Below are 26,165 nucleotides of genomic sequence, written 5' to 3' on the forward strand. Positions count from 1 at the left end.
AAGTCCCTACGGATAGTTTAAAATTATTTTCCTTACAAACAGGGGAATCGTGGTTCAGTAGTAGAGATAATTCTTGAGATGCATTATTTACATAGAAAAATCAATTTCAATATTAAGATTTCATAAGATTTACTAGCATAGAAAAAGTTTTATTTGCATTATACTTTACTTAGGGAAGACTACTGAAAGATATGCTACCTTTCACAAAACATTCTGCCATTTCTCTGACATCGCTGTATACTGATTCATGTACGAGGATACTACTGGCTGGAAATGTGGGTGAGTCATTACTCTTAGATATTCAGCCACAGGCGTCTTAATAACTTACCATAAAAATGGCTTTAGGAAAAATACATGGTATATGTTGAGACAAAAGAGAGACTAAGAGGTATGCTCAAGCCTGACAAAGTGTTATAAATAGCCTGCTGAATAAACAGAATAAATGAGTGTCAGGAGAACCTGTTTCATTCCTAGCTCTTCATTTAGAGTAAGGCATTGCCCTTCTTCTGTCTTTAAAATGGGTATGTGTCTACCCATCTGTGTACCTTACTCTGTTGGAAAAAATACAAAGTTTTACTTTTTCACATTGAAAGTGTATGTTGCATTAATCTTAATTATTAAAGGAAGTGCCATAAATTAGAGAAAAAATGAATGACTTTTTCTCAGTAGGGGACTTTATTTTTTATATTTATTATAATTAACATGGTCAGTCTAACAAAATTCTTTTTTCCATTCTTCCTTTATGCTTCTCTTCTGTCGTTTGAATTAATCCTAAATTTGCTTTCCTCTCTCCTATAGTCTGAAAGATGATGTGTGTGTGTGAATGCACATGCATGTGTAAAAACAGTTTTTTTATTTTACTAGTGTTTATCTTCAAGTTTTTCAGAACAATTAGTTAGAATAAAACAGCATATTTTCAGTTGAAACAAAAAGCTCAGCCCCATTTCACTTTCTCTTTTCTCCATATCTACCCCTTTGCTTATTGTTGTTTTGCTAATGCAACTGTAAGATTTGCATCTAGATTAAATCTGCTTAAATGCTTACATTTCAAATTTACTTAATTTTCATACTTAAGTTTTCATATTCTCTTTTATAAACATTTTTCTCATTTCTAAATTTGTTTTCTTTTTTTTTTCTTTTTTAAATTTGAGACAGAGTCTATCCCTGTTGCCCAGGCTGGAGTGCAGTAGTGCAATCCTGGCTCACTGCAACCTCTGCCTCCCAGGTTCAAGCAATTCTCCTGCCTCAGCCTCCTGAGTAGCTGGGACTACAGGCATGCACCACCATGCCCAGCTAATTTTTGTATTTTTGTAGAGATGGGGTTTTGCTATGTTGGCCAGGCTGGTCTTGAACTCCTGACCTCAAGTGATCTGCCCACCTCAGCTTCCCAAAGTGCTGGGATTACAGGCGCCAGCCACCATGCCCAGCCTCAAAATTTATTTTATAAAAAAGTTACAACAAACCATTTCATACTGTCAATTGAGTCACCTGGACCTTATTGATAATAATTGTCTATATTTGTATATAGCATTATAAATAAATTTACATTTATTTAACGTTATCCCTGTTTTTCCTGGAGTTTTTTGGTTTTTATTTGTTTGTTTTTTGCTCACCACCAATCCTTTTACATTCGGATATTCTTATACTTCTGATTTTCGCTTATCTAGCAATCTGTATAATTTATATAGACACTAATTCTTTTTACAGAAAACTTGTAGAGGAAGCTAAGATCAGTCAAATTTTGTTGGTTTCTAAAAATAGCCTGCTTATTCTTGCATTAACTTTGCCTAGTATGTGGCAAGCCTTTTCTGACAAATACAGAGAACTAAAATTTGAAACTATAGAATTCCCAGCACGGACCTCTATTAGGGTTAGTCCTCTCTTTGCCTATGCCTAGAATACTTTACTATCATATAGCCCATTCTCATCCTGAAATTTGTGGTTTCTGCTTGTGCTCCAGAAAATAGAGTGGGTTTGGGATCCAATCTGTCCTCATCTGCATTATAACTAAAGTGGACTGCTCCTAGATTCTATTAGGCTTCCTTTTTCTCTGCCTCAGCAGCTGTTAAAAGAACTTCTTTGAGGGCTGCTGTCTATTCACTAGATTAAATCAGACACCCTCAGACATCACTACATCATTAGTTGTCGCCTTTAAAAAAAAAACAACAGAAAGACAAGGTCTGACTCTGTGGCCCAGGCTGGAGTGTAGTGGTGTGCTCATAGCTCACTGTAATCTCCAACTCCCGGGTGCAAGTGATCCTTCCACCTCAGCCTCCTGAGTAGCTGAGACTACAGGTGTATGCTTTTTTTTTTTTTTCCTGTAGAGACAGGTCTTACTTCTTTTTCTATTTTCCTAAAGTAGAAGCTTAGATTGTTGATTTTAGATCTTTCTTCCTTTCTAATATATGCATTGAATGCTATAAGTTTCCATGTGAGCAATGCTCTTGCTGCATACCACAAATTTTGATAATTTCTATTTCAACTTGCTGTCCTATAAGTATTTTGATACCTGTTATTAGGGACATACACATTAAGGATGGTCAAATCTTCTTGGAGAATTGACCCTTTTATCTTTAGGTAATGCCCTCTGTTTAACCCTGATAAGTTTTATCACTCTGAAGTCTGCTCTGTCTGAAATTAATACAGCTACACTTGCTTTCTTTTGATTAGTGTTAGCGTGGTATATCTTTTTCTATTCCTTTGCTTTTAATCCATATGTATCTATATTTAAAGTAGGTTTTTTATATACAACATATAGTTGGGTCATGTTATTAAATTCACTTTGATACTCTCTTTGTTTTAATTGGTGTATTTAGATTGTTGGCATCTAAAGTAATTGATTATTGACATAGTTGAATTAGTATCTACCATATTTGTTACTATTCTTAATTTGTTGCCCTGGCTCTTTATTCCTGTTTTTGTCTTCCAGTCTTTTTCTGCCTTTGCAATTTTAATTGAGCATTTTGTGTGATTCTATTTTCTCTCCTTTCTTAGCATATTTATTATACTTCCTTTTAAACATTTTTTAGTGGTTGCCCTAGAGTTTATAATATATATTCACAATTAGCCTGTGCCTATTGTCAAGTAATATTATGCCACTTTGTATCTTATAATACTGAAGTATTCCTAATGTCTCTCTTTTATCTCCTGTATAATTACTATCATTCATTTCAAGTATTTGAGTTATAATTATCAAATACATTGTTGCTATCATTATTTTTAACAAACCATTATCTGGTAGATCAATTAACAAAAATAAAGTTTTTATTTTAACTTTACTTATTCCTTGTCTTATGTTCTTACTTTATGTAGATATGAGTATTTTTTAAACCTATATAATTTTTCTTTTTTCTGAACTTCTTTGAACATTTCTTGAAAGGCAGGCCTATTAGTGACAAATTCTCTCAATTTTTGTTTGTCTGAGAAAGTCTTTATTTCTCCTTTACTTTTGAAGGTTAATTTTGCAAAGTACAGAATTCTAGGTTAGTCGCTTTTTTCTCTCAACATGTTAAATATCTCACTCCACTCTTCTTGCTTGCATTGCTTCTGATAAGAAGTTTGATGTCATTCTTATGTTTGTGTTCATTTCTTTTTCTCCATCTGGCTTCTTTCAAGACTCTTTTTTATACCTTTGTTTTCTTGCAGTTTAAATAGTTTAAACGTTGAGGTGTAGTCATTGTTGCTCTTTGATACGTAGTTTTTGTAACTATCATTTAAATTGTAGGCTGAGTATCTCTGTAAGAGTTTGGACTCTGTTAGGTGGTATATTCATTTCCATTACCCTGATCTCTAAAAGAACTCTAAATGGGTGAAGCAATCTCATTAAGACTTACCAAGACAGAAACAAAATAATTTCTACACATAAAAATGAACATGGGCCACGTGTGGAGGCCTACGCCTGTAATCCCAGCACTTTAGGAGGCCAAGGCGGGTGGATCGTCTGAGGTCAGGAGTTCAAGACCAGCCTGTCCAACATGGTGAAACCCCATCTCTACTAAAAATACAAAAAAAAAAATTAGCCAGGCATGGAGGCAGGCACCTGTAATCCCAGCTATTTGGGAGGCTGAGGCAGGAGAATTGCTTGAACCCAGGAGGCAAAGGTTGCAGTGAGCCGAGATCATGCCTTTGTACTCCATTCTGGGCTACAGAGTGAGACTCCATCTCAAATAAATAAATAAATAAATGAATATGAAATTTCTGCTTTCATTTCCGTTTTCTCAGGTTCTGTTTTATTCAGCATTATAAATGCCTAAATCAAAATAACTTTTGGATAGTATTGATTTAGATAACATGATATCTAATTAAAGATTCCAATGTTTAAATTTTATACAGAAGGACATGTTATCCTTTGCAATATTAGCTCTTTCCTGGATCCACCTCATGATGAAAAGGTAAGAACTTTAGTTTTCCACTTTAATTTATGAGTCAGCACATATTTATTGAGCATTTCTCTGTGCTAGACACCATAAAGGATAGAAATACAAGACTCTCTGTTGCCAAGGCACATATACTACTGAAATTTGAGCTACATGACAAATAGCAATGGTCTGCTGGTGAAAAGGGATGAAGAAGTGAGTAAAGAAGAGGGAGTGAGTATGCCAGCCACTGGTCACTTTGCATCTTCTTCATGTTTTGACTTATTTGTGAGAATTTATATAGCAACCCAGAGTTAGAAAAAGTTCATAGACTATATACTCCTCCACAGTCAATTTCTATATCTTATTCTTTATAAGCTATTCCATAACCTTCCTTGCAAACCTAGGGCAGAACCATTTAAGAAATTTTTTATTTCTAGTCTAAATTCTCCTTAACATTAAAGCACATTTTATTCTATTTTTTAAAATATTATACCAAGGAACAGCTATTTTAGCATAGCCCTATTTTTCTTTAACACATCAAATCAAAAGCTAAATATTAGCTTAAATAGACACTTTTTTTTGGATCACAAGTATTAACAAGTGGTTTATGTTGATTAGGATTTGATTCCTTGCAGAGTGTCTCAGAATAGTTATTGTTTCAAATATTGTTTCATTTGATTAATGGAGTTTTCTTTTTGTTTCAGAGAATCTATTCTAACCCTTTTAAGGTTTCGGTATTCAACTTTAGTTTGACTATCTCCACCTGCAGAGGGTAAATCAGGGAACAGCTTGCCTAGGAGCACATAGACAGTGATGAAGTCACCACCAGGGCCGGGGTTCTGATTGCTAATCCAATACTCTTTCCGTATATAATACTTATGCTATCAAACGAAAAACAATAAGGTTCAAACAACTTGGGAAACATGAAGTTTCATTTACCAGTAACTATAAATTGCTTATAATCAAGACATGCTGCAAGCTGAACAAAAACAAACTGTATGCTTGAACCATATATAGGTGAAAAGTTATCTAATTGTTTTATCCTACTGTTGATGATTATTATATTGTATTATTAATTTTAACAGATAAAATATCACTCAAAGCCTACAGTTTTGCAAACGGAATTGCTATAAACTAGTGACTGAGATCTTTCAAAATTTAGAGAAAATCTTCAAAACAAAGTTATAGAATAATATTGAGTTACAATAATAGTAGAAATAATTTTAAAGCATTTTCACAAATTTAAACTTAGAGAATCTTTAGTAACTTATTTTAAATTCTTTCATATTCAACTTCATTTCAACCTCTTCTGTGCTCAGACAATGGGATCATGCCATTTGTACATGGCTGCCTATTTATAAATATACAACAGAACCACAGAACCTAGCTATAAAATGCCTCATTATTACATAGATCAACATATATCAATGCTTAAACCAGGTCCGGCTATAGATTACAATTGCAATGAATACCTAATAGGTCAGTCTAGAAAAAAAGGTTAATCGTGTTCTCTCCCAATATTACTGATAAAAAAAAGAAGCTCCATAGTATACAGATATTCTAAAAAATAAGATAGTCAAAACCTTTCCACAGAAAGAGAGACCACACATATAGTTACATATACACACACACAGAAAGGACAGTCTTAGTTTCTAAGTGCAGGTTTCAATTTGTTAAGGAGTCATGAAATCAATTAAATTAGTCGTAACCAGTATTTTTATAAAAATAGAAGAGAATGGAATGCAATGCAGTAGAACAGAATAGATCATATTGATGTACATTTCACATAAGTGAAGTACACTTTTGTGAAACTTGTTTCAGACACACGTGCAAGTATATGTACATATTCAGTGGGTCATGAAGCAAAATGTGTATCTTACTATAAATATAGTTCCTGTTAGAGAATGCCATCCTAAGGCAGAGAAAGAAACCTTGGATGACCAGATATTCTTGAATAGCTTTGAGACAATAAGAAGTAGGCCAGGCATGGTGGCTCACGCCTGTAATCCCAGCACTTTGGGAGGCTGAGGCATGCAGATCATGAGGTCAAGAGATTGAGACCATCCTGGCCAACATGGTGAAACCCCGTCTCTACTAAAAATACAAAAAAAATTAGCACCTGTAGTCACAGCTACTCGGGAGGCTGAGGCAGGAGAATCACTTGAACTCAGGAGGCAGAGGTTGCAGTGAGCCGAGATCGCACCACTGCACTGCAGCCTAGCAACAGAGCAAGACTCCGTCTCAAAAGAAAAAAAAGAAATAGGAGAGTCCAGATTTTACTTTGGCTCTCTAAAAACAACCAGAGGGAACTGAGTCAGAAGGCCAACAAATTTAGGAGGAATTGTGCCTACCCTTTGTTAAAGCCTAAATGAATAGAAGACTCATAGGAGAACTCTAAACTGCCAGGACTGTCATCACATTACACTTCTAGGTAAACGACCCAGGACAAAGTAAGGTGTTAGTCAGAGTTTATCAATGATAAAGAGGGAATATACTCACAGGGGGTGTGACTGCAGAGCAAGCTCTCCACTTAACAACTCTAGTTCACACAATTTAGGAATGTCTCCCGAGGCCCTAAACTTGAGAACAGCCACACCCTGAAGAAACATAAACAATCAAGCCTCATGATTTTTTTTTTTCCTACTCCTGTGACAGATGATTCATGATGTTTTTGAAAGAGAATAAGCTGAGTTTTATTCTTTTCATTAACTACTTATAGCATATATCTCCCATCCCACACTCCCCCAAAAAGAACAAAACAGCCAGCTCTATCTCTAGATAAAAATCTGAATATAGGAAAAGTCTTTTTGCCAATCTCCCCTTTAGCTTTTACCTTCCAGCTCTGTTTCCTTCTATTCTTCATTATATTTACTTTTAGTCCCCCTCCAACCTTCTCCTAAAGCATCTCTTTCCTCTAGTCATCTGCTAATCATCAATTAAATGAATCACTAATTCTCAGTTACATGGTAAATTGCCAGAGACATAAGATACTTCCTCTCCCAGGGAGATGTATGAATTAATAAGTCTTTAAAAACAAGACTTCTGGTACCCCAACAAGCAAGAGAAGAGCTAATTGGAGGCAAGGACTTAATCATCTAGCACAGATGTCTGCATCGTCCACTCATAAGCCTGGCTCAGTGAGAAATGATTTTGTTGAAGATTACATTTTGACTAGCATATACTTATTCCAAGGAATATGCCTTGTTGTTGCTATCTAGAAATTCAAGCAGCTGCTTTCCTGGCGTGCTCATTCTTTGGAAATTATTCAAGTAATCTATGTAGAAGAAAAACAAGTGGTACTTACTGCCTCCATCGATGGCTCAGTAAGGTAGGCCAAGATCGCATCATACTGTGAATTCAGTACTGTGAGCATGACAGGTAAAGGATTTTAAGCTAAAGTTGAAGTATATAGTTCAAATGCAATCTTGGTAAACTGATTTAAATAAATAAGTAAATAGATGACACAAAAGGACTTTGAAAAGATGGCCACTGATTTGGAGTTCTCTTTCATGACCAAGGAAATGAGATGTCATGTTCGTCTATGTTAAAAAGTACCACAAATGCTTTTGATAAAAGTGAAGTTTTTTTTTGTAGAATTATTTCAAAGAATTAAGCAAGATAGGTATCTCAGAGAGTTAGATCCAAGTCACAGAGGGGAACTCAGAATCAGAAGTCATAGAAAAGTAATAGAAAAGAGCAACTGATGCTGAGAAAAGTGGGTAAGCTAATTATTTCATTGACACTGTGATGGATTTTACAAAGCCTATTGTCTTCAGTTACCTAGATAATGCTAAGTACCTATACACACAAAATGCTAAAGACACATACACATATTAAGAGAAAGAAAGGAAGTGTCATGGCATTTCTAGAAACAAATTTCTGCATATTGAAATGTCTTAAAATCATGGTAATGAATTATCCCCGTAAAAGAATGAAGTTAGGTAAGATTAAGAGAGGTAGAGGCTTTGAAATATATTAGGGAATTTCAATGTAATCAAAACCAAAAGGAAGGAATATTTTATGCTGCACAAAAGCTGCTGGACTGAAATTCAAGAGAACCTAGCTAACTGTGTGGGCTTGAGGCTAGAGAGTTAGACAGACCAAAGCCACACAGTGTCCAGGAAGCACTGAAAATAATTTGGATCTTTCCCCTGAAAGAAATAGCCACTGCACAGAATTTTACGTGGGGGAGTAATATGACCCGATTCATATTTTTGGAAGGTAATGGGTGGGGGAATAGACGGCAGGGCCGCAAAGGTGGGAGCAAAGAGATTGGTTTAAAGTCCAGGGTAAGTGTAGTGGCTTGGATTAGAGGAGTGGTAACGGTCTGGAAATAAGTGGTTTAGATTTGATGATAGCTATCCAGGAGGTAAAATCAAGAAGACACGAACTTTAACTCAAAGGGGAAGTAAGTGATAAATGTCAAGAATGACACCTGGTTTATGCAACTAGGTGAATGTTAGAACCACTCATTAAGATACAGGGCTCTAAAAGAGGAAAATGTTTAGCATGTGGATGGATAAAGAGCTTTAGAATGTTGAATTCAAGATGAATCTTTGGGAGTAAGGTCCTATTTGGAGGCAAAAGGTTAGAAGTAACTCCTTCTGTAAGAAAGAACATCTGGGCTGGGCGCGGTGGCTCACACCTGTAATCCCAGCACTTTGGGGGGCCGAGGCGGGTGGATCATGAGGTCAGGAGTTGGAGACCAGCCTGACCAACATGGTGAAACCCTGTCTCTACTAAAACTACAAAAATTAGCCGGGTGTGGTGGCACGTGCCTGTAGTCCCAGCTACTTGGGAGGCTGAGGCGAGAGAATCACTTGAACCTGGGAGGCAGAGATTGTAGTGAGCCGAGATTGCGCCACTGCACTCCAGCCTGGGCGACAGAGCGAGACTCTGTCTCAAAAAAAAAAAAAAAAAAAGAAAGGACATTCGCTGCATCTGCTGTTTTATTTGCAGGGAAGAGTAAGAACATTAAATGTCATTATTATAGATGTTTTTAACAACTCAGTCCCTTGGTCTCTGCTCCAGCTTATTTTCAGCTACCTATGGGCAGAAGTGTTCATTTGAGTTTGTAACACACAGACAGAGGTACACACACGGCACAACCACATATGTACATGCCACTGTTGTTGTAAGGTATTCCTTGCTTGTCTTGGTCTGTTCAGACAGCTGTAACAAAATACCTTAGACTGGGTAATTTATAAACAACAGAAATTTATTGCTCACTGTTCTGAAGTCTGGGATGTGCAAGATCAAGGTGCTGGGAGATTCAGTGTCTACTGAGGTCTTGCTCTCTGCTTCATAAATGATGCCCTCTAGCTGTGTCCTTACATGGTGAAAGAGGCAAACAAGCTCCCTCGGGCCTCTTTTTAAAAGACACTAATTCCATTCATGAAGGCTGAGCCCTTGTGACCTAAGCATGTCCCATTTCACATCAATATCACCACTTTGGGGATTAAGTTTCAACATATGAATTTGGCAGGGGGACAAAAACATTCACGCCATAGCACTGCTCACTCCAGTTATCCTTGGCATGAAGAAATTAATTTTATGATTTCTTATAGTGAAAATCTCCCTACTCAGTTCAAAGTGCTTAGATCTATTAATAGCTACCTCAGAACACAACTGTCTTCATAACCAAGCCATGTCCCTTTGCTAATAATCACTGCCACTCTCTAAAGAGTTAGGCAGTTTCAACATTCTAAATCTTGTTTGTCAAAAAGATGAGGTTTTTAAATATGAAACAAACATAATTGAGGCTGAACTCTGGGATACAGGACAGGTGATCAGTCTGTAGACAAAAGTTCAGGGAGGCAAAGTGGGGCTCAAGGTAGCTAAGGTTCTATATCTGAGGCCCAGGAAATCAAGCTGGGAAGCAGGATCAGTTATTTGGGAAAGCTCCACGCATAGCAGGGAACACTGAAACAAGAATACTACAATCTCTTCAGTCCTGCCTACAGCAGAATAAATTTAGAATCGTTCTGAAGTTAGCCCCTCACCCTTCTAACTTTTACTATTAAAGGGCTGGTCTATTTCTCTTTGGTGAAGGCTCTAGCCAGGCCATGACATTTTTATAGTGCTGGAGAATTAATACATGGAAGGGACAGAAGATGCTCATGTTAATTCCCCAGGACACTGTCAAGTGAGAGAAGTCCCAGATAGATACCTCTGTTTCTGCTTCCTTCTCAACATCTACCTCTCTGAGGTGGGAGGCTATTCAGACTTTGCAGAATCTACTCTTAGTTTCTTTAGCTTGCTTGCCCTCCTCCTTTTAGGTCATTGCTGCAAGGCTCATGATGATGATTGCCATCATTTGCCACTCTGAGGTCGAAATCAAGAAATAAAAGGAAGATCTTCCAAATACTATTTTATGTTCCCATATGGTCTAGCGCACACACTCCTGCTAATAATACTCTGTATTACTTTAAACCACATGGGCTAGAGGGACCTCTTGGAGTGAAGTGATAGTGAAACAAGGCATATGGATAACGAGTCACATCTCTTGCCATCCTATTTCAGAACTCAGTTGTAAAAATTAGCAGGGTATTTGCACAATAGTAGCAGCTGTGGATGGAGGTTGAGGAGAATTTGATAATAGTAAAAGCAGCATGAGATCTCTCCTCCCTTAAGTTTGGTTGATGCTGATTTGAAAAGTAGCCAGCTGAGATACAGCCCATTCTAAGGCCTAATTCACTGAATACACTGTTAGTCAACAAGTGTTCTGATTAGCTTGAACGGGCAGTGTTATTTTCCCAAAAGAAAATAGAAAGAAAGCAAATGTGGTATACACACAACATGGAATACTAAGCAGCCATAAAAAAGAATGAGATCATGTCTCTTGCAGGGACATGGATGGAGCTAGAAGCCATTACCCTTAGCAACCAAATGCAGTTTTATTATCCTGAAACAACATTTGTTTTCTGGCTTTGACAAATGGGTGTCATAAGTACAGATTCAAACTAAGATTTCCCAAACAGTTTGCAGACTACAGTCTAACTGATAAAAATGTTGGCTGGTGGCCGGGCGCAGTGGCTCACACCTGTAATCCCAGCACTTTGGGAGGCCGAGGTGGGTGGATCACGAGGTCAAGAGATCGGAGACCATCCTGGCTAACATGGTGAAACCCCATTTCTACTAAAAATACAAAAAATTAGCCAGGCATGTTGGCGGGCGCCTGTAGTCCCAGCTACTCAGGAGGCTGAGGCAGGAGAATGGCGTGAACCCAGGAGGTGGAGCTTGCAGTGAGCCGAGATCACGCCACTGCACTCCAGCCTGGGCGACAGAGCGAGACTCCTTCTCAAAAAAAAAAAAAAATGTTGGCTGGACATGGTGGCTCATGCCTATAATCCCAGCAGTTTGGGAGGCCGAGCTGGACAGATCGCATAAGGTCAGGAGTTCAAGACCAGCTTGGCCAAAGTGGTGAAACCCCATCTCTACTAAAAATACAAGAATTAGCCAAGTATGGTGGCAGGCTTCTGTAATCTCAGCTACTCGGGAAGCTGAGGCAGGAGAATCACTTGAACCCAGGAGGCAGAGGTTGCAGTGAGCTGAGATCATGCCATTGCACTCCAGCCTGGGCGATAAGAGCAAAACTCCATCTCAAAAAAAAAAAAAAAAAGTTTACATTATTATTAGCTCCACAGTATTTAATAGAAAGGGTCTTGAACTCAAGTAAAAAAATCCTTGATGACCAGCGCAAATTTACATAAATGATCTAACGAACAGAATAACTTTGACCGAATTTTCCAGTTACTTTTTCCTCCCTTCCTTTTCCTTCCCTCAGGCTCTGGCATGCCCTCAATGGACATTATTGTGGATATTTTGGACAGCGAAGGCTCTTTGAATTATCACAGACAAGTGATATCATTTTGCCTTGTGATGTTACTGAATATCCCATAGAAATAAAAGAAGAAAGCAAGTTCACAGAGAAGCAAAAATATGAATATCCTCTGATATTTGACCGGGAAAAGTAAGATCATTAGCTCTTCTTTAGATAAGCATACAAGAATCACACGGTTGAGATGCTGTGGCACTGTCCTTGAGATGGAGAATTCAAGGCAAGAGGCCCAGAACTTTTCAATAATTTTGTAATCCAGTGGAAGGGAGATGTACGTAAACAAAGCTATAATTCGTAGTACTTCTGGGAACATCTGATTCTTAAGACAGTAACAGAAGGGCAAATAGGATTTAACCAAAGAAGACCAAAGGTGCAATAACTTGTTAGTGAGGGAAATTTGAGCATGCTTAAAGGCATAGGGGAGGAAGGATAGAGTACAGAATGTGAGAGAGAAGCTATTTCCTGCTTTTACAATCTTCAATCCTGGTTTTAGATGTCCTTTGTCATAATGGAAAAGATCAGTACTCTTGAGTTTTCAACATCAGCGGAGCTCAACCCCAGATGGTGAATGTCAAAATGTCCAGCCTTCAGGGGACCAGACCTGCCTGGACTGGTTACATCTCACAGACCAGCACTAAGGGACCCAAGGAAGATGAGTCCAAATGGAAAGAATCAGAGAGGGATGTCAAAGCTAAAGTCCTTTAGGGAAATCCCAAGTGCACTCAAGGCTAGAAAGACCCAATGTCATTACCTAATTCAAAAGATGGTAGAAGGGTTGTCAATAGGAATTGAAGCTAAAAATCAGAAGCCACACAGGATTTGGATCAAAGCAGGAACAATTTGAAAACAATCAAGAAGGGTTCCAGGTGACCCCATCAGAGTGTTTAAGGACTACTTTGGCTGGCCAGTAAGGAGCCCTGGAGAAGAGGCTGGCTGAGATGGAAGAGGTGGTGTAGTAAGCCAAGCTTCAAGATGCAGTAAAGTTTACCAAGCAAAGTTGCTCAGTTTTACTTTGGGCAATTGCTTAGCCTTGAATGTTCATATACCCTAGAACTTAAGACAGGATTCCAATTTGTCCATATGTGTCTTCTTCTCTATACTGTGAGTTCCTTGAAGACTAGGACCTTGTTTTATACATCTTTGTATAAAACAGTTCATAGCTCTGTGCGCACCACACAGCAGGCACTCAAAAGATATTTGTGGAACTAATAAAGAATGACTAATGGAGAATACCACAAGCACAGGGAGCAGATGTGAATGGTAGACACAGAAGCATGAAAGGGTATGGTGCATACAGGACAGCTTTAGCATAGGACATGTGCTCATATTATGTTGTTATTGCTAAATAATTATGGCTTATCTGTAGCAAAATGGGCCTTCTTCTGTAGAATGACTTCATCTCAGGACATAGTATTTCTTGTCTTTTGAAAATGTTAAACAGAAATATCATTTGACCCAGCAATCTCATTACTTGGTATATAACCAAAGGAATATAAATCATTCTACCATAAAGATACATGCATGTGTATGTTCACTGCAGCACTATTCACAATAGCAAAGACATGGAATCAACCTAGGTGTACATCAGTGGTAGACTGGATAAAGAAAGTGTGGTACATATACACCATGAAATACTATGCACCCATAAAAAAGAATGAGATCATGTCCTTTGCAGGAACATGAATGGAGCTGGAGGCTATTATCCTTAGCAAACTAATGCAGGAACAGAAAACCTAATACTGCATGTTCTCACTTATAAGTGGGAGCTAAATGAGAACATGTGGACACATAGAGGGGAACAACACAACTGGGGCCTACTTGAGGGTGGAGGGTGGGAGGAGGGAGAGGATCAGGAAAAATAACTAATGGGTACTAGACTTAATACCTGGGTGATGAAATATCTGTGTAACAAACCCCCATGACATAAGTTTACCGAAATAACATACCTGCACATGTACCACTGAACTTAAATAATTAAGTTTTTTTAAAAAGTTATGACTTTCTAAATATATACATAATTAAGTTTTGACTATAGGGGAAGCTTCCTTGAATCATACAGAAGTCAAGCACTGGTCTTGTAAAAGAGGTTTCCTAGTTCCTAATATACAGTTTCCCCTCCCACTCCCCAAGGGCTATTAGTGAATTTAAATACATGAAATGGCCGGTCATGGTGGCTCAGGCCTGTAATCCCAGCACTTTAGGAGGCTGAGGCGGGCAGATCACTTGAGGTCAGGAGTTCGAGACTAGCCTGGCAAACATGGCGAAATCCCATCTTTACTAAAAATATAAAAATTAGCCAGGCATGGTGATGTGCACCTGTAATCCCAGCTACTTGGGAGGCTGAGGCACAAGAATCCCTTGAACCTGGGAGGCAGAGGTTGCAGTGAGCCGAGATTGCACTACTACACTCCATACTGGATGACAGAGCGAGACCCTGTCTCAAAAAATACAAATACAAATAAATAAATAAATGGAATATTCTGGCTGAGTAGGAGTTGCTGTGGTTTCTATAGAGGAATATTTGGGAAACCAAGTGGAATAAGAGTTGAGTGCAGAGATACTGTCATTGGGACTAATGCCATTAGGAACCAAGAAATGTGGGCACCAGAGAAGGACATAATGGATCTTTGTTTAGTTGGCAGAGAATAAAAGGTATGGGTATGTACTTATTCTTCTATCTTTATATGCAGATGGAGAAAAATGAGCTCAATGTCTTTACTTTTCAAACGCACACCTCCCAAGGCCTTTGAAGTGGAACAGGATTTCAAGTTTTTCCAGTCTCTTTCTTTTCCTAAGGTAGCTTAAAAAAAAAAAAAAGAAATGGCAGCAACAACAAAACCTTTGCTTTTGTTTTTCTGAATTCAAATATGTCCAGTAATATAACACATTAATTTTTTATTGATGGTATTACAAATTACCATAAACCTGGTGGCTTAAACAATACAAATTAATTATCTCACAAGTTTGGAGGCCAAAAATTCTACATGGGGGCTATACTGAGGTGTCACCTGAGCCGAGTTTCTTTCTGGAAGCTGTAAGAGAGAAGCCCGTATTCCTTAGCTTGTGGCTCCCTTCCTTCATCTTCAAAGCCAGCAATGGGCCAGACACGGTGGCTCACCTCTGTAATCTCAGAACTTTGGGAGGCTGAGGTGTGTGGCTCACTTGAGGTCAGGAGTTCGAGACCAGCCTGATCAACATGGCGAAACTCCATCTCTATTAAAAGTAAAAAAATCAGCCAGGCATGGTGATAAGCACCTGTAGTCCCTGCTACTTTGGAGGCTGAGGCATGAGAATCGCTTGAATCCAGGAGGCAGGGGTTGCAGTGAGCCAAGATCGCGCTGCTGCACTCCAGCCTCGGCAACATAGCGAGTCTCCCTCTCAAAAAAAAAAAAAAAAAAAGCCAGAAATGTGTCCCCTCTCTGACCATGTGGTCACATAGCCCTCTGACCCAGCAGGAAAAATTATCTGCTTTTAAATATTTATGTGGGCTGGGCACAGTGGCCTGTAAACCCATCATGTTGGGAGGTCAAGGTGGAAAGATCCCTAGAGTCCAGGAGTTCAAGACCAGTCTAGGCAACGTAGTGAGACTATGTCTCTATTAAAAAATTGTTTTAAAAGTAGCTGGGCATGGTGACAGTGCACCTGTGGTCCTACCTAGTTGGGAGGCTGAGGTGAGAGGATCCCTTGAGGCCAGGAATTTGAGGTTACAGTGAGCTATGATCCCACCACTTCACCCTAGCTTGGGCGAAAGAGTGAGACCCTGTCTGGGAAAAAAAAAAAAAAAAAGAAAAAACAACAAAAGATTAAAGTGATTAGACTTGGCTTATCTAGATAATACAGCATAATCTGCTTGTCTCAAGGTTCTTAACATGAATCATATCTGCAAAGTCTCTTTTGCCAAGTAAAGCAATATATTCACAAGTTAGGAAGTAGGAGAAAAGGATGTGGACATCTTTGGTAGCTGTTCTTCTACCTTTCACAGACAGACATGTTTTTCTTCAGTGGAGAATTAAGAGAGAAAAGTGTACTGCTGTTCATTCTATTTCTAATTTTAACACTTTTAGAGAACAGATATAAAATGATTCTTTAGGCTAAGGTCTAACTTAATAAAATTGATTTCCTCAAGGTTTTCCACTAAATAAACCAAAAGAACCTTTCTAAACGTATCTCCTATTACCAACCTACAGTTACCCCACCCTCAACAAATCGCACTAATTACTGTTTCCTGAGCATTCCTCGCTGTCTTCTGCCCTATAATTTAGTTCTCCTGTGATGTCCTTGCCATATCTATAACCTCTTCCATCTGTCCAAGTCTACCCTATCTTTGTAATACATAGAAAGGTTAGTATACAGGGGCCGGGTGCGGTGGCTCACGCCTGTAATCTCAGCATTGTGGGAGGCCAAGGTGCACGGATCACTAGGTCAGGAGATCGAGACCATCCTGACTAACATGGTGAAACCCCATCTCTACTATAAGTACAAAAAATCAGTGGGACGTGGTGGTGTGCACCTGTAGTCCCAGCTACTCAGGAGGCTGAGGCAGGAGAATTGCTTGAACCCAGGAGATGGAGGTTGCAGTGAGCTGAGATCGTGCCACTGCACTGTAACCTGGGCGACAGAGTGAGACTCTGTCTCAAAAAATAAATAAATAAATAAAAATAAAATAAAAATTAAAAAAGGTTAGTATACAGGATATGGAAAGAACTCCTAAAATCAGTGAGGAAAAAAGAGATGATTCCACAAAATGGTTTAAAATAAGGTGGCTGAGCAAAATGGCAGAGGAGGACTCCACAGGAGCCAGATTGACAAATACCAAAAAGTCTGAAAATATCAAGGGCTGGTGTTTTGTGGCACAATCAGAACACTAATCTGCTGATGGTAGTGGTGTAAATTGGTAGAACCACTGTAGAAAGTAACGTGGCATTATCTAGTAAAGATGAAAATAGGCCTATCCTATTAAATGTATACCTTAGGGAAACTTGAACATCTCCTTAGGAGACAGGTACGAGAATGCTCAGAGAAGTGCAGTTTGCAATAGCAAACCCCTGAAAGCAGCTTAAGTGCTCATCAACAGGATAATGGGCAAATCAATTATGGCATACTCATAAACTGGAATACGATAGATCTGTGAAAATAAATGAACAAGAGTAACACTCATCTACAGGAATGATGGTTTGAAGCAATTATTGAATGAGAACAATTTTGCATAAGTATATCCATAACAATTTCATTTATGTAACAGTCAAAAACAGGCAAAATGAAACAAAATGTTGTTTGGGCAAGAAACATGTATAACGTAAAATTATATAAACAAAAGCAAGAGAATTAAAAACACAAAATTCTGGATTGTCATTTATGTCTGAGGGTAGATGAACAGGAGTGAGGTGAGGGAGAGCTTCACATACGGAGAAGCTCAAAGTTGGGGGTGTTGTTCCAGTTTGTAAAACAGGGCAGCAGATCCACAAGTGTCCACAGAATGTTCAGTATGTCATTATTCTTTAACAGTATCTACCTTCAAAGTTGGGGGTGTTGTTCCAATTTGTAAAATAGGCAGCAGATCCACAAATGTCCAGTATGTCCTGAATGTTCAGTATATCATTATGCTTTAACAGTATCTACCTCATATTTAATAAATATTTAATCTTCAATTCTTTTCAAGTGAAACAATTTTCAAAAACTTTACCTTTCTGTCCAAATGGAGCTCAGGTACCTTCTTTTCCCTGAAGACAGAGTGATAAGGAGGGAAGCCACAGGGTGTGGAGTCTAACAGACTTAGGTTTAATTTTAGATAAGTTCGTTCTTTCTTTCCTCATCTGAAAATCCTTCAAAGGGTTTTTGCGAGAATTAAATGAGAAAATACATACCAGGTACATTTTAGTTTCTCAATAAACATTAGTTCCACTTTCGCCAAAGGCCCCACCCATGTCTCCCTGCTTCGTGTCTCATAACATGTTCTAGTATCGTGTTCTACACTAAAATAGAATTATTCAGCTGGGTGTGGTGGCTCAAGCCTGTAATCTCAACACTTTGGGAGGCTGAGGCGGGTGGATCACCTGAGGTCAGGAGTTCGAAACCAGCCTGGCCAACATGGTGAAACCTGTCTCTACTAAAAATACAAAAATTAGCTGGGCATGGTAGCAGGCGCCTGTAATCCCAGCTGCTTGGGAGGCTGAGTCAGGAGAATCCCTTGAATTTAGGAGGCAGAGGTTGCAGTGAGCCGAGATCACGCCATTACACTCCAGCCTGGGCAACAAGAGCAAAACTCTGTCTCAAAAAAAAAAAAAAAAAAAAGAATTATTTGTATACTTACCTCTACTTCCCATCCCTATCACTAAATCATAAGCTCTTTATGAGCAAAGACACATGCATAGCCTGTAACAGATACTCAATTTTGTTGAATAGGACTAAAATAGCACAACCTAGAAATAAAGATTGGAATTCACTTTTAACATTCTCCTTCAATTTAGAGATAAGAAATCATTTTTTAAGTAACTTAACTGAAACATTAAGTAAATTTGGAGAAATCTTTAGAATGAGTTTTAGAGCCTTTGAAATGAAATAATTGAATGCCCCACATATTTTAAGCTTTACTCTTTTTTTTTTTTTTTTTTTTTGAGACAGAGTCTTGCTCTGTCATCCAGGCTGCAGTGCGGTGGTGTGATCTTGGCTCATTGCAACCTCCACCTCCCAGGTTCAAGTGATTCTCCTGCCTCAGCCTCCCAAGTAGCTGGGACTACAGGCACTTGCCACCACGCCCAGCTAATTTTTGTATTTTTAGTAGAGACGGTTTCACCATGTTGGCCAGGATGGTCTCGATCTTTTGACCTCGTGATCTGCCCGCCTCGGCCTCAGAAAGTGCTGGGATTACAGGCGTGAGCCACCGCGCCCAGCCGGTTTATTCTCTTTTTACCTCAGTCGGTTGGTAAAACAACAAAGGTTGAATGCTAAAGTTAAATTAAAATGCCTTTCCCTTAGGACTCTGATTTTCACCAGCAGTCTCGTTTTGCCCATTCCTTTTCATTTTCAATTATGTAATATTTATCTATTCACTTCTTCTGTTAATTTCTTCTTTGATGTATTGTGATTGTGAATGATGATACAGTGGTACTAAATCTTACAATTGAATAGCACCTTGCTATACATATGATTTCATTTGATTCTCGTAACTAGGTAACAGGGAATGCCCTTCTCTAAGATCACACATCTAATAAATGACAGAGTCAGGATTTGGACCCAGGTATTTTACCAGTGATAGGATGTGCCCCTTTTATTAAACATTCATCCTTTTGTTTTGCAGATTCGAAGATATCCCTCAGAAGGTTTCGTGACTGAAAACAGAGAGGCAGGGATTGTTTTTGGCTCTCTGCCTATATATAGGGTGAGTTGGAGTTTCTAGGAGTAGAGGGGTCACAGAACAGTAGGGAATCTGCCATCTCATTCCTGACCCTGGGCTACTAAGCAAGGTTGGAGAAAATCAGTCAAGTGGACCGTTGCTTCCAAAAACGTATTATGTGCAGTCCCAGAAAAGTCTTGGGCTGTGTGTGTCAATGACCGGGTCCCTTGTCTCTGCCATACCACGTGGTGGTTATTTTGAACTTTACTCTGGTGGTTCGTCAACTACATGGTAAAATCCAAATGCCTTTGCTTGGCTTACAAAACCTCTAGGATCCACCCTCTTTTTTTACCACCTTCTCCTCATACTCTGCCTATATTCCAACCACATGAAATTACTTTCTGTGCCTTAAGCATCACTGGTCTCTCCAACACCTCTGAAACTGTGCCCGTGCTGTCCTCCTGCCCAGGATTCATTCATTTCTTGTTTCCCTCCAAATCCCTACTCATCCTTCCAGTCTCCACCCCAGGTAACTTTTGATAGACAACTAATTAATTAACCCAATAAATAATAAGCCAGAGACCAAATATTTCAAATTAACTTATATCTTAAATGTTATCTTTCCTAAGAACATGTTGTAATAGGTATCAAATACTTAAGCTAACAGATGATGCTGAAGGGTGAACTATCAAGATTTAATAGTGAATTTCTAAAAGGTAGACTGAATGCAGTGTCTCACACCTGTAACCCCAGAATTTTGGGAGGCAGAGGCAAGGAGATTGCTTGAGCCCAGAAATTTGAGACCAGTCTGGGCAACACAATGGGACCCTGTCTCTATTTTAAAAATAAAAAATAAAATAAAATAAAGATTTAATACTGAGCAACTGGGAAGAAGAGGGGTGTGTATTTTGAAGCAACTGGGCCTTCTCAGTCCTCATCCCAACTCCTGAATTCATATTACAGAAGTAATCACTTTGAGTGTGTCTCACTGACTAATTTATGGCTTCCAGATATCAAGCCCCACTAGTCTAAGATTTCTTCCACTGATTGGCGTAGAAGCCCAAAAAGACTCTTCAGATGGCATTACAGGAAAGAAGAAGGGAGGTCATGTTCAACGTGAAAAAGTAAGTTAGTACTAATTCCACAGTTAACTCCAATTTCAGTGTATCCTATTTCTGTTTGTTTTTTTAAAAATATGTCTCTGCTTTCAGAAACATTCTAAACCTAAAATCATTTCCGTTCATACTGTTTTTTTTTTTTCTTGAGGCAGTTTCCCTCTTGTTGCCCAGGCTGGAGTGCAATGGCAGGATCTCAGCTCACTGCAACCTCCGACTCCCAGGTTCAAACGATTCTTCTGCCTCAGCCTCCTAAGTAGCTGGGATTACAGGCATGCGCCACTGTGTCCAGCTAATTTTGCATTTTTTTTTTTTAGTAGAGACGGGGTTTTTCCATGTTGGTCAGGCTGGTCTCGAACTCCTGACCTCAGGTGATCCACCCGACTCGGCCTCCCAAAGTGTTAGGATTACAGGCGTAAGCCACCACGCCTGGTCTCAGTTCATACTTTTTATGAATATTCCAGATGTGTGTGTTTTAGCTCAGTGAGATGAAAATCATGAATTTGCTGGACAGAGAGAGAGAAAAATCAAATAAGATCAATAAGCCTGAGCTAATGAAGCTTATCTAGAGCTTTATGACTGAAATTCACTGAGCTGTTCTAGAAACTAAGAGATTTGACACGACATACAGGAGGGCTGTGTAACCATCCTTGTGTCTTAATTTGGTTTTACCTACAGAGTAAAGCCATGACATCAATCAGTCTCTGTCTTAGCTGCAAGAATTTTTCTAAAGTATTAATAAAAATAACTAACATGCAATGCTTTATAGTTTGCAGTGATTTTATAAATGATTCATTTGAGTTTCACAATAAGAACAAAGAAACTATTAGACTCACTTAGAGCTGGGAAAAAAATGGAGCCTAAAGTAAGGTCAAGTGCCTTACCAAAGATCACATACAAATGAGGTGATAAGCTGATGCCTACTCTGACTCCAAATTCCATGCTCATTCAATTAAACCATGATAGCCTACACAGCTATCACTATATAACCTATCACTCTTCTACTAGTTCTAGAAGCTTTCAGGGGCCTAACTTAACCTGTGGCCATTTATCCAGTCATTAAAATAGATCAAACATTTAGGAGGAAGATATAGCACATGGTAATTTTTTATAAGTCTCCTTTCTATGAAGTCAGATTAAAATTTAAAAAGGAATTGGCTTTTATTGATTGTGCCTAACTCAGTAATAGATAACAAATACAACAACAACAACAATATTCAAGGCTGCTTTGTTTAATTAATATTGAAAACTTTGCCATAATAACGTTAGCTTGTGCACTTAATGAGAATATGAATAATTTCTGTTAATCATCAACTCTGACAATTATTTGAGTAAGAATTTTTGGTATTAGAAGAGTTTTCTGTTAAAAAGATATAATTTACTTTTAATTGTTTTATGTAACTGATGAAACACAGTTGTATAAATAATCCAAAACCTTGTCTAGAGACCTGGAAATGAAAAAAAAAATCCAAAACTAAAGGTAATAAAGAAAGTATTTGTATTTTTTTCTGCACGACTGTGCATTAAGTTTTATAATTCATGTATTTTATGCCTATTTGCACTCTTATTTAAATTTTATCTCATCTGATGTTAAATATACTTTATATTCTTTAAGTAAATACTAAGTGACAGAAAGAAGATGGCCAAATATGTCTTAGGTACCAGGGGGAACACAATATGGAATTAAAAATTATTCACAGTTAATCTACATAAAGACTAATCTACACTCCAATAACCAGAATTTGACTCTACTATAATTAATTTTATTAGAGATCATAAAGAATGATAAATTATCCAAGCACAAAGACATTTTTAAGATGTTTAAATAACCTGATGTTCTGACCGATCCTTTATTTTCTCTTAATCACTCTGATAGATCGTCGATCACACCAGAAAGACAAAAGGAATAGATGTCTTCATTTGTTTATAGAAAATAGGTGCCTTAATTTGCTTAAATTGAAAAATCCTGACATAAAACTCTCTTCTGGTTTACTAAAAGAAATAGTTAAGTGTGGCCAGGGGGTCAAAATTGGTTTCCAATATACAATTAAGACCCTTTTAGAAAATTGTGCACTTAGTAAGATGACAAAATCTGGAAACTGGGATAGATTAAAGCACCACTATGTTAACTGTCAACAATTTTAGAACTCCAAAGAGCCTAAATGGAAAAATAGTGGATGAAATAAAATGAATAGTTAGACACCAAATGCCTAGTTTCATAAAAACACTTCCAAAATGGTGGGCATAAAACGACGTCAGAAATTTAGGGGGAGAAATTTCACTTTTACGAAACAAATATTTATGGAATACCTTAAAATATTCATCATGTCCCCTGCACTGTTCTGGGCACCAGGAATCCATTTATAGATTAAGGAACTTACAGTACAGTTGGAAGAAAGTCCTTTGAGTAAAAGCTTCAATAACAGATATCTTAGTCTCTTTTGACTTATTATTTTTAAATATAGAAATGCTAATTCTGAATATGAACTTCTTTAAATCATTTATACGTCTCTTTAGAATTAAACAACACATTATAAAATATTAACCACGGTACAACAAAAGATAAATCAGAACATGAGTTTATATTTCCTTTTCAGTTTAAATGTAGGAAGAGAAGGGAAGAAAGTGAACTTTGGAAAGTGTAACCCATTTTCAAAATTGTGGAAACACATCCAATCATGCAAAAGTGTCTACGTGAAAAGATGGTATATGTGAAAACACACTCCATAGTTTTTCCGAAGTATTTAATGACAGGCCAGGCTCAGTGGCTCATGCCTGTAATCCCAGCACTTTGGGAGGCTGAGGCAGTTGGACTGATTGAACCCAGGAGTTTGAGACCTGTCTGGGAAACACAGTGAGACCTTGTCTCTACAAAAAAAAAAAAAAAAAATTAGCCGGGTGTGGTGGTGCGTACCTGTAGTCCCAGCTACTTGGGAGGCTGAGGTGGGAGGATCGCTTGAGCCTGGAAAGTGGACATTGCAGTGAGCCAAGATCATGCCAAAGCATCTCAGCCTGGGTGACAGAATGAAACTGTCTCAAAAAAAAAAAAGTATTTAATGACAGAAAAATTCTCACAATTTTATTTTAGGTTAAAAGAATATATAAACTGTAACTCAGTAATATTTCTAATGATAACAGCAAAACTTTATTTTCAAATCAATGTTGCCCAGTATGATACTGTGCATTTGCTATGCACGCTTTCATTTCATCTTTGCAACAACACTTTGAGATATGTTGCAATGATCATCCTCCTGTTACAACTAAGAAAACTGAAACACAGAGGATAAGTAATTCCTCTGAGATTACAAAAAAAGCAAGTCATAGAGCTGGGATAAATCCAGTCACTTAACTTCAGAGCCTGTACACTTAAATGCAATGCAGCATAATTCAGAGATGGGTGAGCTGCTAGGTCTCTCCTGGTCAGAATAACCTTATGAGAATTAACAATTAATGAATATTAGAGAGCCCCACCCTTCCCATCTTTTTCAGTCTCCTCACTGATTTAATTTTTTTCATAGCTCTGATCACTACATGACATTGTATCATATAAAAATTCATTTTTTCCAAAAGTATTTTTCATATAGCTTAATTTTTCCCCTAAAAAGTCATTTTTATTGCCTTTATCCCACTAGAATGTAAGATCCATGAAGGCAGAAACTTTGCCTAACGTACTCTCTGCTGCAGTGCCAATGTCGAGAACATAAGAGACACTGCAGAAACCTTTGCTGAATGAAATAGTGAATTAGCTTTTTAAACAAGTGGAAAAAGAAAAAGAGAAAATAAAAGAAAGATCTGTGCAGCTTGGAAAGTTCCCTCTGCTGGGGTTTAGCAGGTTGATCCAGGGAGCTAAGCCTCCTACCTTGTCTGTGGGAGAAAGAGGGGTAGTCATGTGACCTGTTAATGTCCAAGCTTAAAGGATCCGTAAGTGGTTGAATCTTGACCTTAGGAGCTCACTCTTCTCCCTTTCCTTATAACTCTCTACATCTCCTCTTCTCTTTTTCTTCCTTCTTTCTTTTTCCCCATAATAGACCATAAAATCAAATGGACATGTATTGTGAATATTGGTTGAACATTACTGATATGAATTTTTAAACCAAATTAGTTTAAATTTTTATACCTATTTCTTCCAAAAATAATCAATGCAAAACAAACTTTTATTAGCTGGACGTGGTGACACATGCCTGTGGTCCCAGTTACTTGGGAGGCTAAGATGGGAGGATTGCTTGAGCCCAGGTGGTTGAGGCTGCAGTGAGCTGTGATGGTGCCACTGCACTCCAGCCTGGGTGACAGAGCAAGACCCTGTCTCAAAACAAAGCAGAACACAACAAAAGCCAAACTTTTATTCCTCATTTGTGTGACTGATAATCACTTGATTTTATTTTCCTATGAGCCAATGGACTCTGATGTTATTAATCTACAATATTAATTATTAATTGTGCTCACTTCAGCAGCACATATACAATATTAATTATTAATTAACCAAGTCTTGTTTTGTTTTGTTTTGACCCAACCCTTTCCACACTGTGCAGCTGAGTCCCAGAATGGATAACTGCCCAGTTAAGTAGCTCTTCAGCTTCTGCTTGTCCACCGCATCCTTCAGGAGCCCCACCTCCTACTTTTAACACACTTTTATCTTGAAGTCACATAGGATTGTTAAGTAAATAACTATTCATTTTTTTCTAGGAGGATTAAAATATCTATGTAAATTAGCAATACAACTTGACTGTGGAAAACTGTGTATGTCAGTAGAATGCCAGTTACTAACTGACATGCTCTTTATTTCACAGGCACCACGAAGAAGAAGTTTGAAAAAAAATTTAGTCCCACAAATAAATCTGGCTTCTTCCTTCTTCCCAGCTATACCCAAGTAAGGAGAAAAAATCAGAAATGACTGCTGCACATAAAATGGCAACGTTTGGATGATACCTGCTCTTTATTTCAGGATGAGAGGGAGAAACCACCACACACTATCAGTCACCTCTGGTGTCAGGCCATCCTATTGATGGGAAAGATTGCTTAGGGAGTTCTGGTGATATCAACTCTGAATACCAAGCAAGCAGCAAGCAGCCAGAAGTTTAGACAATGTTTCTTATTTACTATCAGCAAACTGACACATAAGAAAACAAATGAAATCAACAGCATTAGTAGGTCTAAAATAATATGGTTATCAATGTTTAGCTTTCCACTTCCTCCCATTGGTCACCTTACTCCACAGCCAGAATGATTGTCAGAACATGTGCAGTAAAAGGCACTTTCAAGTCATGCTATGTGTTGTACAAAGAGAATTATTAAAAAGAAAAATGTACCAGTCCGATCTCTAGATGTTTGTCTTCTTCATTCAGAGAAATATTATCTGGAAGAAAATGTCCTAAGTTTCTTAAAGTCAGAAATTATTTATATGTAGTCCAGACCTGACTCCAGATAAATATAAAAGAAGGCAAGGAAAGGAAGAAAAATGGGTCATAGAAATAGAAAAAGCATACTAACATGGTAGATTTAACCTTAAATATATCAATAAT

At 38.1% G+C, this 26,165-nt stretch overlaps 1 protein-coding gene across 5 annotated transcripts in view; it reads left to right on the forward strand.

Annotated features, from left to right (window-relative positions):
- The window catches only part of WDR64 (WD repeat domain 64), a 151,496-nt gene extending 125,544 nt beyond the window's left edge, over nucleotides 1-25,952 (forward strand). For 3 of the 5 annotated variants that reach the window (XM_032136345.2, XM_058430588.1, XM_058430589.1), the window contains 8 exons: nucleotides 174-279; nucleotides 4,333-4,391; nucleotides 7,577-7,686; nucleotides 12,145-12,330; nucleotides 14,889-14,994; nucleotides 19,496-19,576; nucleotides 20,542-20,655; nucleotides 25,434-25,952. In XM_032136345.2, the coding sequence (XP_031992236.1) occupies nucleotides 174-279; nucleotides 4,333-4,391; nucleotides 7,577-7,686; nucleotides 12,145-12,330; nucleotides 14,889-14,994; nucleotides 19,496-19,576; nucleotides 20,542-20,655; nucleotides 25,434-25,517 (846 nt within the window). In that variant the 3' untranslated portion in view covers nucleotides 25,518-25,952. Of the gene's footprint in view, nucleotides 1-173; nucleotides 280-4,332; nucleotides 4,392-5,062; nucleotides 5,281-7,576; nucleotides 7,687-12,144; nucleotides 12,331-14,888; nucleotides 14,995-19,495; nucleotides 19,577-20,541; nucleotides 20,656-25,433 lie in introns of those variants that run through there. The other 2 variants (XR_009210759.1, XM_058430590.1) reach the window with 2 other exon arrangements.
- The last annotated feature ends 213 nt before the right edge of the window (nucleotides 25,953-26,165 follow it).

The sequence above is a fragment of the Hylobates moloch genome, unplaced genomic scaffold (assembly GCF_009828535.3).
Source record: "Hylobates moloch isolate HMO894 unplaced genomic scaffold, HMol_V3 SCAFFOLD_18, whole genome shotgun sequence".
In the NCBI taxonomy this organism is placed as follows: Eukaryota; Metazoa; Chordata; class Mammalia; order Primates; family Hylobatidae; genus Hylobates; species Hylobates moloch.